At 42.2% G+C, this 18400-nt stretch overlaps 1 protein-coding gene across 2 annotated transcripts in view; it reads left to right on the top strand.

Moving 5' to 3' along the window:
- Positions 1-17992, top strand: part of LOC142929353 (uncharacterized) — a 35342-nt gene extending 17350 nt beyond the window's left edge. Inside the window, exons 4-6 of one of the 2 annotated variants that reach the window (XR_012945648.1) lie at positions 1823-1971; positions 5764-12059; positions 12104-17992. Coding sequence is in view for 1 of the 2 variants with exons in the window: in XM_076070557.1 (XP_075926672.1) it covers positions 1823-1971; positions 5764-5886 (272 nt within the window). In the remaining variant the exon portion in view is untranslated. Of the gene's footprint in view, positions 1-1822; positions 1972-5763 lie in introns of both variants that reach the window. The other variant, XM_076070557.1, reaches the window with a different exon arrangement.
- Positions 17993-18400: the final 408 nt, after the last annotated feature.

Raw genomic sequence — 18400 nt, 5'->3', positions numbered from 1 at the left:
GATACACAAGCACATAAAACAAAACTCAACACGTTCGTAAAAAATCACTGTTGCCTCAAAAGGGAAAAAAAATATATAAACGGGTGACGTTTCAGGCGAAGATATAGAGTTGCTAAGAGTTGGAGAATGCACTTTGGGGCCTTAAGAGGATTTAAAAAAAAACATTGTCATGACCAATTTTTAAATGGACCATACGAATAAGCTAAATAATAGTTCTTGGCCAACTGGCACATTCTGCAATCATCAAAAAGCATTCCTAAATAAACGTACTTATAATAAAAGCCTGCACGTTGCAGATAATTTTGTTCTTGTGAGGATAAGGCACAATCCACCAAAGTGTGGCTGGCACAATGCTTTTTGGGAAGACAATGGAGAAATTGGGCCCAATTTCTGCATTGCGAACTGGATTGTTCCTTATCCTCACAAGAACAAATATTGTCATAATGCAATGTGCATGATAACGTTGCTTTTCATGTGAGTACGTTTATTTAAGTACCACCTTTTGATTATTGCAGAGTTTATCTGTTACCCATTAGCTACTATCAGGCAATTATTCATATTCCTATTTAAAAACTGGTCATGATAATTGTTTTATGTAATGCTCATGAGTCCCCATGGTGTCAACAAATGCAGTCTCCAGCTCTTCGTAGCCACTCTGGCTCTGGACTATATTTATTTGCTATGAAGAAGGGCCATTGCCTGAAAACGTCATCTATCATACATTTTTCCTTTAAAAGCAACGGTGTTATTGACGAATGTGTTGAGCTTTGGAATGAATAAAACACACTTTTAAGCAAGTTAAGCGATAGGCATCAACACGTGCCTGTTTACATTCAAAAGAAACATTGTGCCCCATATGGAAGTAGCTTAAAGCAAGGCATAAAAAATGTTTGAAAACTCAGGTGAACTGACATTTTCGCACCCCCGATTCGCACGATTGACTACGTATGGTGCAAAAGACGTTAAACATACATACAACATACACACATTGTGTGCAATATTCGAAAAGTATGCAGCATTGAAAGCTCGCGACTCCATATTCTGGCACGTGTTTGAATGAATGCTACTCGCCTGTGGGTGGCGTGGTCGTGCAGTGGTTTTGGACGTTGCGTCATGAACCATGATAACTAGAAATTGAATCAACCCACAGCTCACATAGGTGGGGAGAGGATAACATTCTTCAAAACAAAATTAACCCACATAACCTGCACAGTGTGGGGACACCTTCATTCAACAATGGATTGACATAGGGCTGTAAATTCATTTATTTATATGGCTCTATAGTTATAATTACAACTTGGAACAACTCAGAGGCGCGATGAGAAACCACAGACAAGCGGGGAGGTAGTCGCCATGCGGTGAGCCGGCACCAAACTCCCCCCCCCCCCCCCCAAGTTCTGTGATCCTCTGCATATGAAGGAGTTAATGAGCTTTTATATGTGGGAGGAAACCTCAACACCCAGATAAAACTCAAAAATGCGAGGAGGCAATACTCAATTCCATACAGTTGGAAGATGTAGAGTCCACATTTGTGCTGTACTACCTTCTGGCGAGCCAGGGTATGGCAAATCCTCCTTCCCCCGCACAATCTTGATCCACCAACCCTCGCAGCCTCCACAGTGCTGGACTACACACCACGTGCAGTGTAGCCACCACCATCCACTACCACCCACCACCACTAACAACCACTACCACCACCACCCACTACCACCCACCACCACCACTAACAACCACCACCACCCACAACCAACCAACCACCAACAATCACGTTGCTCAAAAATGTGTAAACTCATTGTAATGTTGCTGGTGTGTATACCCCCAGAACTCGGATGGAGTCCGTGGATCTTGCTGCCCCAGGTCTTCAACTACACCCTGTGCGTGCCCTGCTCCGCGGCGGAGGAGACGCTCCACCAGTGGTGCTCGTCCCACTTCACTGGCCCACAGCCGCCGCCGCCCCCCCCGCCGCTTCAGGTCACTGATATTTCCCAATCCCTTGTATCTCTTTTTGCGTAATAATTTTTTTTTTATTTTCTTTCAACAACCCCAGAATACAGTGTAGGGAATATCAAGAATGGGGGGGGGGGGGATGGAACGACATGCAGCGTTATAACGGGGCACAGCCGCGGGCATAATGCACCGCCCTCAAAACTAGGCATGGAACGAGGACATCTGGGCTAGCCACCTTACCGTGGTAGGGGTAATGATCGGGAGCAATGCATTTCAGGGTACGGCTGCCTTATTGTACATGCATTGTGTGTCTGGGCGTGCGCTAAGAAGGAAAAGTAGCAAGCGGTGGTTAGCGCACGGTGCTACGAATCCTGCAACCGGGAATTTAATTCCTGCTACGCGACCCATTAACAGTGGCGAATATCTGAACTGGTATTAGGCCTCCCCTAGGTAAACTGGACTTTAAACGAATACTTGCTGCAATGTGTAAATATCAGTACTGGGATGACAAAGTCGAAAGGGCGTGGTCCGTTCCGGCTTTTCATAGGTGCTGCTCGCTAACAGCGCTTGGCCCAAGTGTCTGTTAAGGCTATATGGGGGATCTTTGTTTTTAGAAGAAAACATAGTGGCAGATAGGGTGCTGGGCCACACCACTTCCCGATGGTTTGTATTCGGTGGTTGGACCGAGCTTCTGCTCATTTGGGAGTTTTCCTGCTCAGCTGATCCTGGAATTGGGTTATCGCGCACTCAGTGTGACTTCAAGCTAAACTTCAGTCAGCCAAAAAAAATATGTTAAGTTACGCTCAGCGTGTGGCAGTCAAATTCCAGTGTGGTAACGACCCAAACACACATTGGAGAGATACGCAGCTCAACTGCAAAAATCCCCGCTGTGTGGTGAGGCAAGGTGATGTTCAGCAAATTGCACCCCGACGCAGCTTAATGTTACAAAGATAATATTTGATGTCGGATTTCCCAAACAGCAGTTAGTTAACACATTAGCGGTTGTGCTTTTGTAGCCCTCCGATGTGTTCAAATCACTCATATTGGGATTGTACACAGCAGCAATCATGAGAATCAGAAGATTTATACTGGAGGAATCCGATGAGCTGTAAAGCCATTTTTCACAGACGTCCAGTAGGGGCGGGTAAGAACGTTACAGCATACAATACAAAAACACGATAGGAGTGCAAATTACAGGAAAGGCAATCATCGCCCTCTACTGACTGGTAGGCAGACTAATGGTCGCTTTGAAGGTCACGTGCTGAGTTATCTGTGTGACTAAGCAGGCCAGGTGCTGAGTCACACAGGGAGGGCTACCAATGGGGATGTGCCCTCTCAAATGTGTGGAGATGATGAGCTATGACATGTGAAGCGATCTAAGATCATCTGGCGAATAGGAGGACGGCTATATATTTACACAGTATTCCCTCGTTATTCAAGAAATTTGCTATCCGCCAATCACATTCGGAACTCTACACGACTGCATAGAGAGAAAGAGATGAGATAAAGTGATGAGAGATTAAGTGAACGATGCGCATCATCATACTTTAAAACGTATTATTGAATACTTTCATCTTTATTTAATTTGATTCATGTTTATTTTAACCAACTTTTCTATTGTGTTATTATGATAATGTTCAAGTATTCAATGGCTTATTTACGTAATTATTTAAGGTAATTACTTCGTAGGCCAACATCATTATCCGCAAATTGTATTATTAACGAGCATCTCCGGAACGTATCCCTTGCGAATAAACAAGGGAACACTGTATATATAGTAATAGCTTTTTACCCTTTTAACTGGCAACAAAGCTGACACCTTTATACAAGGGATCATGTTTGCATTAACCACAACACTTGCGGTCAAAATGCAAACAAAAAAACAACTCTGATAATGTATGCACTGTCCTTGAAATTGATTGGTCCACACCCGAGACAGCTTTTTTTAGAGCTTAGTCTCACATGGTGTTGGACCAGATGACGCCAAAAGGCGCGCAACTCAAAGACAACGCACCATCAGAGTATTGAGAGCTCGGGGTAAGCATCTACATTATGAAACCTCCTGTATATATACAGTGAGGGGAAAAAAGTATTTGATCCCCTGCTGATTTTGTACGTTTGCCCACTGACAAAGAAATGATCAGTCTATAATTTTAATGGTAGGGTTATTTGAACAGTGAGAGACAGAATAACAACAAAAAATCCAGAAAAACGCATGTCAAAAATGTTATAAATTGAGTTGCATTTTAATGAGGGAAATAAGTATTTGACCCCCTCTCAATCAGAAAGATGTCTGGCTCCCAGGTGTCTTTTATACAGGTAACGAGCTGAGGTTAGGAGCACACTCTTAAAGGGAGTGCTCCTAATCTCAGCTTGTTACCTGTATAAAGACACCTTTTCACAGAAGCAATCAATCAATCAGATTCCAAACTCTCCACCATGGCCAAGACCAAAGAGCTCTACAAGGATGTCAGGGACAAGATTGTAGACCTACACAAGGCTGGAATGGGCTACAAGACCATTGCCAAGCAGCTTGGTGATAAGATGACAACAGTTGGTGCGATTATTCGCAAATGGAAGAAACACAAAAGAACTGTCAATCTCCCTTGGCCTGGGGCTCCATGCAAGATCTCACCTCGTGGAGTTTCAATGATCATGAGAACGGTGAGGAATCAGCCCAGAACTACACGGGAGGATCTTGTCAATGATCTCAAGGCAGCTGGGTCCATAGTCACCAAGAAAACAATTGGTAACACACTACGCCGTGAAGGACTGAAATCATGCAGCGCCCGCAAGGTCCCCCGGCTCAAGAAAGCACATATACATGCCCGTCTGAAGTTTGCCAATGAACATCTGAATGATTCAGAGGACAACTGGGTGAAAGTGTTGTGGTCAGATGAGACCAAAATGGAGCTCTTTGGCATCAACTCAACTCGCCGTGTTTGGAGGAGGAGGAATGCTGCCTATGACCCCAAGAACACCATCCCCACCGTCAAACATGGAGGTGGAAGCATTATGCTTTGGGGGTGTTTTTCTGCTAAGGGGACAGGACAACTTCACCGCATCAAAGGGACGATGGACGGGGCCATGTACCGTCAAATCTTGGGTGAGAACCTCTTTCCCTCAGCCAGGGCATTGAAAATGGGTCGTGGATGGGTATTCCAGCATGATAATGACTCAAAACACACGGCCAAGACAACAAAGGAGTGGCTCAAGAAGAAGCACATTAAGGTCCTGGTGTGGCCTAGCCAGTCTCCAGACCTTAATCCCATAGAAAATCTGTAGAGGGAGCTGAAGGTTCGAGTTGCCAAACGTCAGCCTCGAAACCTTAATGACTTGGAGAAGATCTGCAAAGAGAAGTGTGACAAAATCCCTCCTGAGATGTGTGCAAACCTGGTGGCCAACTACAAGAAACGGCTGACCTCTGTGATTGCCAATAAGGGTTTTGCCACCAAGTACTAAGTCATGTTTTGCAGAGGGGTCAAATTCTTATTTCCCTCATTATAATGCAAATCAATTCATAACATTTTTGACATGCGTTTTTTTGGATTTTTTTATTGTTATTCTGTCTCTCACTGTTCAAATAAACTTACCATTAAAATTATAGCCTGATCATTTCTTTGTCAGTGGGCAAACGTACAAAATCAGCAGGGGATCAAATACGTTTTTTTCCCTCACTGTATGTAAACAAAAAAAAAATCATAAATCAGAATTAACCAAAAATATTTCACCAAGGGTTGAAACCTACGCCCACGGTTCCAATGCAAATGTAAAATTTCTGCGAACGTTCGTTGTCTTCCTTCTGCCCATCGCCAGGAGGTGCGTCGCTGCGGCACACGGCAGCCAAAGGCCGCGCTCACTCGCTTCCTGCTCGCCTACGGCGATGACGCCCTCTCCGTCGTCCACGTGCCCATGGCGGCCACGTGCGGTTGCCAGTAGCGACCGGGGGGGGAGGGGGGGAAAGAGTGGCGTGCTCCAGGTACTTCGAAAACCTCGTTCGGATGTTTCCAATGGGTCCAGGGTACAACGCGTTGTTGACGTGCGAGCACCACGCAAACGCAGTGTGGAAATGGGGAATGTTGGGCACGTGTCTGCAGACCCGATGCATTGAGCGGTTTTCAGTCGAAGGCGCTCAAAACAGGTTTTGAAACGCCTTTACAATAGGGCTGCAAACGTATATACGTTTGGCAGACTGAACCTCAAGAAATACAGGTCCTCAATATCAACGTGGGGTTTTCGAATGTAGTTGAGCTGATGGTCTCAGCCTGGTCACCAATAGCTGGAGAGCAAAACAACGATCCCATCAAATTTGCACCTGCACTTAATTTGGCTAAATTCCAGCCCTGAGAAAGAATACACAGAGCGAGAGAGAGAGCGCTGCCCTCTACTGAGTGTGAATCAGAGGTGACCTGAAGTGATCTCTCATATAGAGCTCTGTAATGTCTGCTTAAGTGGACCCTGCATGCACCATTGGTCGCAGTGATCTGCGAGGAATTCAAGAGGGTACATCGTCTCGTGACATGACGCTGACACGACACCAATAACACAATTGCGATGGACGCTGACTGACGTATCTCTGCAGCCTCTGTGCTGTTCCTCGTGAAAAATAAGCCACAGCACACTTGTAAAGCCCCAAACGTCAAGCTGCTGAAAGCTAATTAAGCGAAGCACAATATCAAATGAGCATTATACCATTAATGCTGATTTGCAATTATTTTACCAGTAATTTTTTTAATTTTTTTCGAAACAATTCATTTTCGGAGCGCCATCAGCAGTTTTCTTGATTGCCAATTAGTGGTATTCTTTGACGATGTCGATAATGCTTGCCGCCTGAAATCCTAACTTCTGGCAACTTGAAGCTGCTTGCATATACTCTGTGAGCAGCTAGGAAGGTCTGCATGGCAATACTACTTGTGGTCCTCATGACATTAAACGAGCACGATACTTGTTAACTGCCTAACCTGACCAATTGGGGGCATTTAAAATCACACAAAAATTAACATCACGTGTCACCACAACATGTGGCATATTTTTTTTGTTTGAGATTAATGTGTAACGCAAGAATAATAATTATTTTAACACCTTTCATATTGAAATATCTCAAAGCACTGTATATATAAAGAAATACACTAACAAGGACAGATAAAATCCAATCGAAATACGTAAAAAGTTAAAGAATTTTTTTATAATGAAATCTGCACTCACATAGATACAATGAAGGCTAAATTACAAAAAAAATCCAATTATTATTTCATACAGAGTATAAGTAAAATCTAAGACAAAACGGTGGAGCTGTGCAAACATTCTCAGGACAAAATTATTTTGATGATTATGTCCACGAAGCAAATCAAACAAGTGCATGTTATTACATTATATACAACGACCGTATTGAGATTTGTTAAACGGCCATTCAAATAGCAGCCCATTGAAGTTTACTTCAAATACGATATGGAAATATAAGTAAATTTTTTGGCAGATTCTCATGATTATTTTTCTAAGTTTGAATGAATGCCAAGGGCCAAGATATATTAAGATACGTCCATTTAGTTTTGGTGTTAATCTTACGCAACACGATTTACGTAAAGGCTCAAGAGTGGGAAATTTTGTTCGTAACATTGTTTTATTTCATTGTTAAATACTTTTTCATCATCATCGTCATCATTAGCAATGGTCAGTCCATTGCTGGATGAAGACCTACCCAGTCTGCCGCCATCACCCACGTTCCTGCGAAGTAATAACAAAACAAAAAAACACTCAAGGCATGCGTCAACAAGTGTGTGGTCTGAAAAGAAAAAAAACATAAATTGGCGACTTATCAGACCGTTGGCCCTTCTGCATAACACATAAGTGAGGAGATCAGAGAGATAGAGTTCATAAGGGTTGGAGGGCACTTAAGAGCGTGGGTGCGATTTCTATTTCCTCATTAACAGTGCCGTCTCAAACCCTTAACTGCCGTGTCTCTGGTTTCTCTATGTGCGATGAAGACGGGCCATTGTCTCAGACATCGCCAATTAAATATATATTTATTTGAAGGCCACGGTGTTGTTGATGAATGTGTTACGTTTCTTATGTTAATTGTATTATTTGTGCACCACTGCCAATGCAGCATCACAGATAATCCGCAATATAATAATCCTACCTATCACCTGCACCCAGGCATATTTATTTGCTCCATCGCCTCGGTAGAAGCCCTCTTGGACACATGAAATGCTCACTTCATGTAGAACAGCTTGTTGTGTTTTGATACACATCCAGTATTTTGCATCACCACATTGAAAGATAATTAGCAAAAAACTGCTTTTTAAACTTACCATGAATGATACAGAAAAATACCAAAAATATATAAATATCCATTATAAATTGTACATTGTATAAGAAAATTTTGATTCGTTAAAAAGTTGCAAGTGTAAAATGTAAAAAACTAAAATCCACAATTGTTCAAATGAAAATCTGATTCAATTTGACACAGGTTTTCATGACCAATGTTATGATTAAAAAAAGATCTTTGAGTCAGATCGTGGCTTAATTAAAATGTAAACGTGTGTCGTACGCCCTTCTCCACCCAACTCACATCCAAATAAAGTCGTCAGAAGAATAAACGTGGGTTCTTCATTGCTGCAGCACGCCGCCCGTATTGCTAGAGAGAGCAGTCTGCAAACATTTAACAATTGCTGAACCAAGTGACAATTCAGAGGTTGTTCACGTGACAACTCGTTTTTTCACGTGACAATTCTGAGGCTCATCACGTCAAAACTTGTTTGTTCATGTGACAACTTAATGACACAACATTTGCATTTTTATTTATTCCTCGTGGCGATCTGACCCGAAAATCAATTATACGTTATTGAAGTTTGCTTTTAACGACTTAGTGAAACTGTTTGTCCCTTGAGATAAAAGAAAGATAATTCCATTGAGAGGTCAGCAGCAAAAAAAAGATAGTGTTCAATATCGATGACATTTATCACACTGCCATGAAGTCAAATTACACTTCAGGAAAGGGTTTAAAAATGTTTTGAATGAGCTTTGTAAACCCAAGTCTGTCTGTCGAGCAGCTTCCAGCCAACCCTGTGATATTGTGCAGTCGCAGCGATGTCATTGTGCAGTACGCACGAAACATCAACGAGTTCTAAATTTACTAAAACTCGATTTTATACAGCGGCATTCACACAAGGCCTCACAACAAATAAAATAACCCAACTCTTAACAAACCCCCCATGACGAGTTAAGCTGAATAAAATCATTCACAGGTAAAACTGCGTGAAACAAAAAAATGTGTAAAACATTTAAAAGGCCCACAAAACCAACACAGACGACGAATATGCAAGTGAAAACAAATATTCTTTGGTTCTTTCGGTAAAGTCATGTAGAATGAAATTAAATAATAATAGAATACGAAGTTTCGATTGCAACACAAGCAACCATCATCAGGTACAAATGAATGAGAAATCAAACATAGTAAACGTGGAAATATAATGCAATACAACACAGAGAGTCGGCCAACAAAACAGTCAACACCCCACCTGGTTGATTACGTTCTTCCAAAGATTGCTCAATTTGAGAGAGAGACAAAACATAGACACGGAGACACATAGACAGACACACAATCAGAGAGAGACTCACACAGAGACAAACAGAGAGAGACACACACATAGGCACACAGAAAGACAACGTCTCTGTGTTGAGGCTTTAAATAGAGAGAGAGAGAGAGGGGGGGGGGGCATAGGGGGAGTTGTGTGGAATTCCTGCTCATAGGGGACAGACGAGCTGGACACTGGACTGTGAAACAAACAAGCACGGAGCGTTGTGTGGAATTACTGCCCCCATAGCGGCCGGAGGAGAGAATGTACTTATAAACAAGTACGGTAGAAAGCAAATTTAGTAAAATTAGGAAGTGTAATGCAATGCAACACAGAGAGTCAGTTAGCACACAGTTAATGCATAGTCTGGTTGATTACGTTCTTCCAAAGATTGATAAATTAGAAGTTAAGTGTGTTGTATTGCATTATATTTCCAAGTTTACTCTTTTTGTTATCTCATTCATTTGTACCTGATGATGGTTTGCCTGTGTTGCAATCGAAACGTCGTATTCTATTATTGTTGAATTTCTTTCTACGTGACTTAACCGAAAGAACCAAAGAGTAATTCCTGCAGTCACGAAAGCTTCGAATCTAGTTTGAAAACAAACATGTTTAAACGACGGAACTTAAAAGACTCAACCGACTGAGAATTCTTAATGTTCTGGGGAAAACATCAGTGAGATTTGAATGGTGGGCACAAACAATTGTTTAATCCGTTTTGAATTAACAGTATGGGTGGATAATATGACTATTGAATTATAAACTAAAATACTTATAAGAAGCTAGTAAACGGTTAAGATGGGGTGTATAGACCAACCTTTTTTGGCCACTGTACCCCCCTTGTTTAATTCATTTTAAACCGAGTAACCTCCTTGGCTGACCCAATACGGCTCTGAGAAATTAACGTATGAATAATGAACATAAGCATTTTAACCAATTTCCTATTTTGTGAGGCACCCTAACTAGCTAGTGTCTGCAAGCGTCATGCATGCAGAACGGCTGCTCTGCATGCATGACGTAATTTGTCCACACTCACTGGTTACTCTTGGAAACCGCATTGTTTACGATCAATGAGTTTAGAAATGTATTTTAGATCGTTCTACGTTTCCATATGGATTTTAATGTTATCGTAGTTATTTTATATTGGCAGATTCATACATCATTATTCACCAATGACCCTCATGTACAATATAATCGCACACATTTAGAAATGACCTCACGTACCCCCTGGGACATTGTCACTGGTGCAGATGACCACAATACCTACTATAATCACCCAGGAATGTCTGTCCTTAACGCTCGTGACGTCACTCCACATCGACCAGCCCCCCCTAATTAATATTAATGAGCAGGTGACATCCTCCAAATGGACACCCCCCCACCCCTCATTAATAATCATGAGCGGGTGACGTAACTCAATATGGAGCACTCCCCCCCCTCACTAATAATCATACGCAAGTGACGTCACTCTACGTCGACCAGCCCCCCTCATTAATAATCATTATAAGGTGACGTCCTCCAAATGGACACCCCCCCCATTTATAATAATTAGTGGCTGACGTCACTCCACATGGGGGGCCGAGGCGCCTTCTCCTCCCTCCTTGGGGTCAACTGACAACCCTCACTACAAAGGCAGAACCCTCACGTCACGCGTTCTCCGTGACGCTGTTGAGACATCAAAGTAAAAAGGACGTCATGATGAACAAGGGATTATAACCTTAAAATGAAATAAGTCTGTGTCACCGCGCCCTTACAAAGTGCACACGCATTGATGCAACGAATATCACGTCGCAGGTCTGCTTTTCGCTTGCAAGTTTCACATTTACTGCAATACACCCGTCCTTGGACGGGCAAATGGCTAGTTGTATATAATCATTAAACCCTTCTGGACCAACCACCACATGTTGGTATTAATGATGTCATATTAAAGGTTAAGGGGCATCCCTACAATTTATTTCTTGCATTACTGCTCATGGAAGGACCTCCACTAGAGGGAGCTCTGCAGAGCCCCTTTAAAGGGCATTTTGGCCTACTCTTCCACACTGGCCAGACATCATGGAAGAGGTGGGAGTACCCACATTTCACACCACCACACGTGACTAACTCTGGCTGAACTGTCGAGGCGAGCAGATTTAAGGCGCTCATTGCATGGCTTAAGAAACATGCCCCATTGTTTTGACTGTTGCACCAGGGTATGGAACCGGTGATCTCTGAATTGGAAGTCCTGTATACCCACCATTACACAGTGGTAGCATCCAATTATTTCTCAGTTCAAAATGTAAAACGGTTATGTTCAATGCCCTCCACATTTTTATATCTGTAGCAAACCGGTAATAACTTATACCTTTTTTAATTAATTATTTCATTTCTGGTAACACAAAGTCATTTTAACAGCCCTACCATCCACTCCTATCATATGCGGCCCTATTATCCCCATTATCCGTGATTGCCCGTGATTTTTCTCCTGCAGATAAGTGGAGGAAATTCGCGAGTGACATAGCGGATAATAGGATCTGCGATGGAAGAAATTCGCAGGCAACATAGCGGATAATAGGATCTGTGATGGAAGAAATTCACAGGCAACATAGCGGATAATAGGATCTGTGATGCTCATCCCCCACACCACTGTGGATCAGAGGAGTTCAACTCTATAGGACGGCACAACATAATCATTGGCGTTGTCGTGGAGAATATAAATGACGAAATAAAAAAGCGGACAATGGGTGTCCTTCACATATCCATCTCTTCACGTGAAAAACTATCAAAGTATTTCTTACACATGGAACTGGGATCCATGTGATGTGAGGGTTACATCGGCTGTTAGCAAGTCTGAACAATATTGCGTATTGTCCGTGCCAGTCAGATTGGATGTAGTTTGTTAGGCAGGCAGACGTTTTCAGAGAAACCTCAAACGTTTCCCCCCTTTCTTACAAGTTTTCAGAACTCTCAAAGTTTAATTGTAGTGCCACTTGCTTGCTGAGTAACGTGGTAAATGCAGTAAAATTAATACAGTCTATTCACCTATAACGCGGTAGTTGTGTTCTTGAAGAACACTGCATTATGGAAAAAGTGCGTTATAATATATGATGTGTAAAGCACAGTCCGCGATAACACGTGATATGCGTACATGGTCTGAACAAAGACTTCAGGCGCGTGGGTAGCAGCTAGAAGCATCCAGCAGCATCCCTCCTTGTGTGATGCTATGCCGAGGCAGCCGTACAATCGCTTATTCCTACTCCCGCGACGTAGTTTGTTCACTCGATCACATTATATCCAATTTGCATCCGCATTATAAAAATTCTGTTCCCGAATACATTCATGACAGCACGCATTTTAGGAGAACACACGGTATTATATATTGTTTTTGACTATTATTTTAAATGCCCTGAATTACAATACAATGACTGAATGTAGCGTTTTAAATAGATAGCAGCAATCCAGAGAAGTCCAAATCGAAAATGTAGTAAATGAAAGTTGCCACATGTAATTTAGTGCCAAAATATAAACGAATAATCACCATTATAGTAATAGGTTTTTACCCTTTTATCTGGCACCAAAACTGACACCTTTATACAAGGAGTCATGTTTGCAATAACCACAACACAAGCAGTCAAAATGCAAACAAAAAGAGACAACTCTGATAATGATATACACTGTCCTTGAAGTTGATTGGTCCACACCCGAGACGGCTTTTCTTAGAGCCTATTATAGTACAATATCACGGAGTAGGTGGGAAGCAGCGGTACAGTGGTTCGCGCCCTGGAACAATAAATTCACCCAGAGAACTGATTTAGTTTTCCGTCAAGGGCTAATGTCAGTGAAAAGTAGTGCATTATGCCTGAGTGCGTCACTGCCTTCACCAACCAACACTGAGCATTGTGGTGAAGTATTGTCAAACAGCTCCCCATAACTGGACACAGTACAGGCAGGTCTTCATCCAGCAGTGGACTGACAAAGGACCTTACATTATATCGTGGAGTTTGAATTATCAATAGAATAAGAGATTTTTGCTGCTCCAGGAGATTATGTAATCTTTACATTTTTACACATTAATTGACCAATTGAGTTGTGAAGGTTTTCTTTTCCCTCACATATTCAACATACACCTGTTCTAATTAAAACTGTTATTTGTCATGTAAGATTTCCGAAACGGTCACAAATCAACGAGACCATTGTCATCACCTATTGCAAGGCCTCCCCACACCATAATCGTCCCTCGTGGTCCTGCAATTATGCTACAATTCATTTTGCTTCTGTGCGTGAATTGATATGACCGAAGTCACGCAGTATATATGTATGCTTGAACTTTTTTTCGCACCGTACGTAGCCAGCAGTGCTAATCGAAGTTTAGTGGCAGAAGTGCGTTTACTACTATTACAGACTTATGAGTTGCAATTACAACCCGGTAAAGTAACGACTATTGACATGATACGGATTATTTAGTAAAAAACAGTGAACAGGGTTCAATAACCAAAAAAGGAAATGCGTATTATTCCTACCCTCCCCACCCCCCTCATTCATCCTTAACACTGCAGGGCGGCACACAAACTATTCCAGAGATGATCCTTTCGGGCCCTTAGTTGGCCCAATTGATCAATGGGGTCTACCCAAAACTCGGAGACAACGAAAAGAAAAACCAGCACGAAAAGCCGTCCCCCCCCCCCACCTCATCTTCAGGATGAGACTTGCCCTCCGCGTCAGAGCCGCTATCCGAGCCTCGTCCCATCGCGTGCGGCTTCCCGTTCGCCCCCGGCGCGAACGCCACTAGTCATCCCCAATTAAAGACCACCCGAGCACAAACGTGAGTTGTAGAAGTATTCCAGAATCCGTGCGGATTGCGTGATTTTTTCCTCGCTTTCTTTTTAACCCCCCCCCCCCCCAAGAATTACAAAAGCAAGCACCAACAACCAAAAGGACCGTACATTATTTAAGAAATAGCCACCGCTGCACTCGATCATCACATTTTTTTAAAAATGTATTTTCTTTCAGCATGCATGATGTGTGAAGAATGTTAAAGATTCATGTGGAAACAAACGGTATTTTTACATATTTTATTTTAATTTGAATGCCAGATTTTGTCCAGCCAATGTCTAATAATTGTATAGTTCTGTACACCAATGTATTGGGGGTGTGCAGTTATCCAGCATGACGTAAAGTCTTATGAGTTAGAGGAAAACAACTCACATTCACAAATACTTTATGGGCTTATGGGTATTGTCAGGTAAATCCATTTTCGAAATAAATCTACAATACCAATACACCTGTCTTTAAAGTTTTTATATCGCATTAAGGTCTGCTTTAGTCAAGTGTATATTTTGCTGTATATTGCAGTATTCAACCATGCTAGCATCGTACAGTCTACGCACCGTAAATTGAGGCTTTCGCGAGCAATATTACAATTCGTAATACATTTTTGGGTCAGATCAAGTGAGTAAACCGTGTGTGTTGTGCACCCTCCTCCACCCGACGCAGTCAATGAATAAATATTTCACGTGAACAAACGTAGACAATTTAGTGTCTGCTTCAGCACCAGTGGTGTGTTGGGGAGCGATCGACACACAGTTAAACATTGTGGACACTTCGAATCTATTAATTGGCTGTGTTAGGTGGAGTACGGTGTACGACGACACACCTTGTGCTCGCGCAATCTAAACACACAAATCAATTATGCACCTAGAACCTAATTTACGGGTTCCTGTGTTGACAAAAGTCTGGTTGGCTCCGACATATGAACCTTATGGCGGTACCCCGGGGTGATTATAGTACCCCGGGGTGATTATAGTACCCCGGGGTGATTATAGTACCCCGGGGTGATTATAGTACCCCGGGGTGATTATAGTACCCCGGGGTGATTATAGTACCCCGGGGTGATTATAGTACCCCGGGGTGATTATAGTACCCCGGCTCTCGCATGACGTCCGTGATGCAGTCACTTTTAGTCTGTTGATGGTCGGCGATGCGGCAATCGACTCATCTCGACGAGCTGTACACTACGATGCACCACCACCACGGTGTGTGCGAGCGTTCAGGGTTTTCAGTGCAATCGTCCTCGCTGCGTTTCGACATCGCGGAGTAGCACTGATTTCTGATTTATTGGTACCCCAGTCGCGGAGTTAAGTACATCACTTGAAAAAAGAGTGTCCCAGAAATAAAATATTTAATTGCCTCGGAAATTTTGTATTATTTGGTACCCCGGGGTACCGCCAGAAGGATAATTTGAAAGAATGTAACTTAAATCGATTCACACATGTTAGAACCCAGATCGAAGCCTCATTTCGTTCAAATCATACCTCTCGACTCTTTATCCTGATGGTTTAAATTCATTAATTACTCGGCCGAGGCTGTGTGCATAAGTCTGAAATCGGCATGAAAGACATGCTTGGCTGAAGACCTCGTGACACTGCGATATAAAAAAAATACCACGCAGGTGTTTTTTTTTGCCAGTTGTGCTGTACAGCTCTTTGACGTAAAATTCAGGTTGTCTCCCGGTCTTGTACGGCACGATGTCCAGCGTTTCGCTCCGTGCGCAGGGAGCTTCCTTCAGGAACTGAATGCGGTATTTGATTGTTTATTCCTGCCGAAGCTCTCCAGCACGCGCAGCGGAACTCTCAGTTATGCCGATGACGCCAAAGAACCACTCGGATACAAACCAAGTTGTTTTTTTTTACACAACAGTACCGGTTGATTTTTACTGTTTTTTTTTCTCCAGATGGAATGATGTTGTGTGACAGCCATTGTATCACGGTTCAAACCCTAAATATTTCAACACTTTCCAGATGGCATTCATTGGACGGATAGTACGTTATGTGTTTAATGCGCTGCTTTAAAAGAACGGTCATTAGGCGAGAGCCCTTTCTAGATGGGCACCATGACAAAATGTGCATTGCAGCAGTACAGTTGAAACCGTTGCTGACCTTACTTAAAAGCCAAACAAGTATACGTCTTCATATTATGTCCACACGCAAGCACTACCATGTGGACGTGACGTTATCATGTGCAGAGCTTCACAGATATGGAAGGCCACCAAGAAAAGCAAACGTAAACAGGAGCACTGAACGAATGTCCTTTCATTTTCTAAAGATTAACACAATTTGCTAGTTTTTATGCGTCATGTAAAGAAGTATACGCCATGTAAAAAAACCGAGCAGCGAACCTGCAGCTTACACAATTACACTTGGGTCTTAACACCGTATTTATATAAGGGTTGCCACCCATCCTGGTTTTCCCAGGATCGTCTTCTTGTTGAAGGCGGCTGCCATGGGAAATCCTTAAGTCTAACCGGGGGCATTGTCTGTCCCAGCTTTCGTCAGCTGCGCGATAATCCACCACTCAAGACAATGCACTCGCATGTAGTATCCCCCTCTTTCGGTATTGTGAGATATTCTTTCTTTCCTAATTAAGACAAGGATTTTTTCATGTTTATGTAAAAGTGTATATGCGACTGCATTGGTTGGAAAGATATGGTGTTGATTCATATACTGTATAGCAACGCCACATACGTCATATGTGTAGGTGTGCTTCTGTTATATTGTATTCTTTTCTATTTTAGGTCATATTATTGAGAAGACATCAAGTTGTATTTGTTTTAGAAGACCTTTGTTAATAATTTTCTTGTGCTGTACTTTGAAAGTCATAGGCAGGTTGGAATGAGCCCAGCTAAGATTGGAACGATCTAAATCTTAAACTGTGTCCGAACACGCGTTGTTGCGGTGTGGGACGGTGGTGATGCCGAGTGACAATTCATCGATTAAATCAATAACCATGCTTGCGATACACGCATCAAATTATGGAGGCAAACAATTGACTCAGCAATGATGTAAATCATATGCTAATGTTGCCCTGTCATATTTAAGGCTAACAATTTTGAAGAAAACTGTACAAATGACACTAACGTGCAAGTCGCTAACTAGGCGTGTAAGTGAAACAATAAAGAAACGGGTTCCGAATGGAATAAAATAATTACACCGGATTGCTACAATTCAGATAAGAACTCGAGGAGTGGATTGTTATATACCTGCGATTTACAAAAGAGTTGGACCGTTTTTTTTTCTCTGTAAGGGGTTCGTTCGTAGGATGAGGAATGAAATGGATTTATCAAGAAGAGGAGTAGAGGCACTGTGATTTACAAAGTATTTAAAGTACTGTCATTTGCAAAGTATATATATAAAAATTTACGAAAGCAAGTTAACAAGAGCATGTATAACTATCAAATATATATTTTATGCAAAGTATAGTTGGTTATATTTTATATATGGTAAGAGGTAGTTGACATAAGGCATGCTACAATAGCTCGGGTGCCAAATTTGTGGCGAACTAAAACACGTTTTTTGACATTTGCTTATATTAGTATTCATTCACGAATCACCAAAAATATGGGAAGTAATTGCAAGTAATATTATAAACATGTACAGTACATTTGTATTTTTTATTGTTAGTTTTTACATATTAAACGTACATTTAAAAAAAAATTGTGTTTCTGCTTATTTAAACTGATTTTAGGAGTTGTTTTTTGTACAGTATGTTCATCACACACGGTACTGAAATCCGGCAGACTATTTTGTCTCATCCACAGTGTTCAACCACCACCAACACCACACCACACTGCACATCACAACAAAGATCACTTTTGGTGCGAGTTCTGTTAGTGAGCACCTATGAAGGCCAGCACGGCACATGAAAGGGAGGTTGGCCATCGCCGCGCCCGGCCACCTTTGTCTCCCGAGTGGTATAATGTTTACACGCCACACCAGGATGCCAGGTTCGTCCCGCAACATGCTTACTACTCACTACCACTCCACAACAACAAACATTGATGATTTTACTCGTGGTTAAGACTTGGTCTACCGGACAGTTTCCTCTTGCCCACCAAACTGCAG

This window comes from Petromyzon marinus, chromosome 29, assembly GCF_048934315.1.
Source record: "Petromyzon marinus isolate PM22_M1 ecotype Great Lakes invasive population chromosome 29, UKy_Petmar_22M1.pri1.0, whole genome shotgun sequence".
Lineage (NCBI taxonomy): Eukaryota > Metazoa > Chordata > Hyperoartia > Petromyzontiformes > Petromyzontidae > Petromyzon > Petromyzon marinus.
The sequence above is the reverse complement of the archived record's forward strand: the minus strand, read 5'-3'. Positions and strand labels throughout refer to the sequence as shown.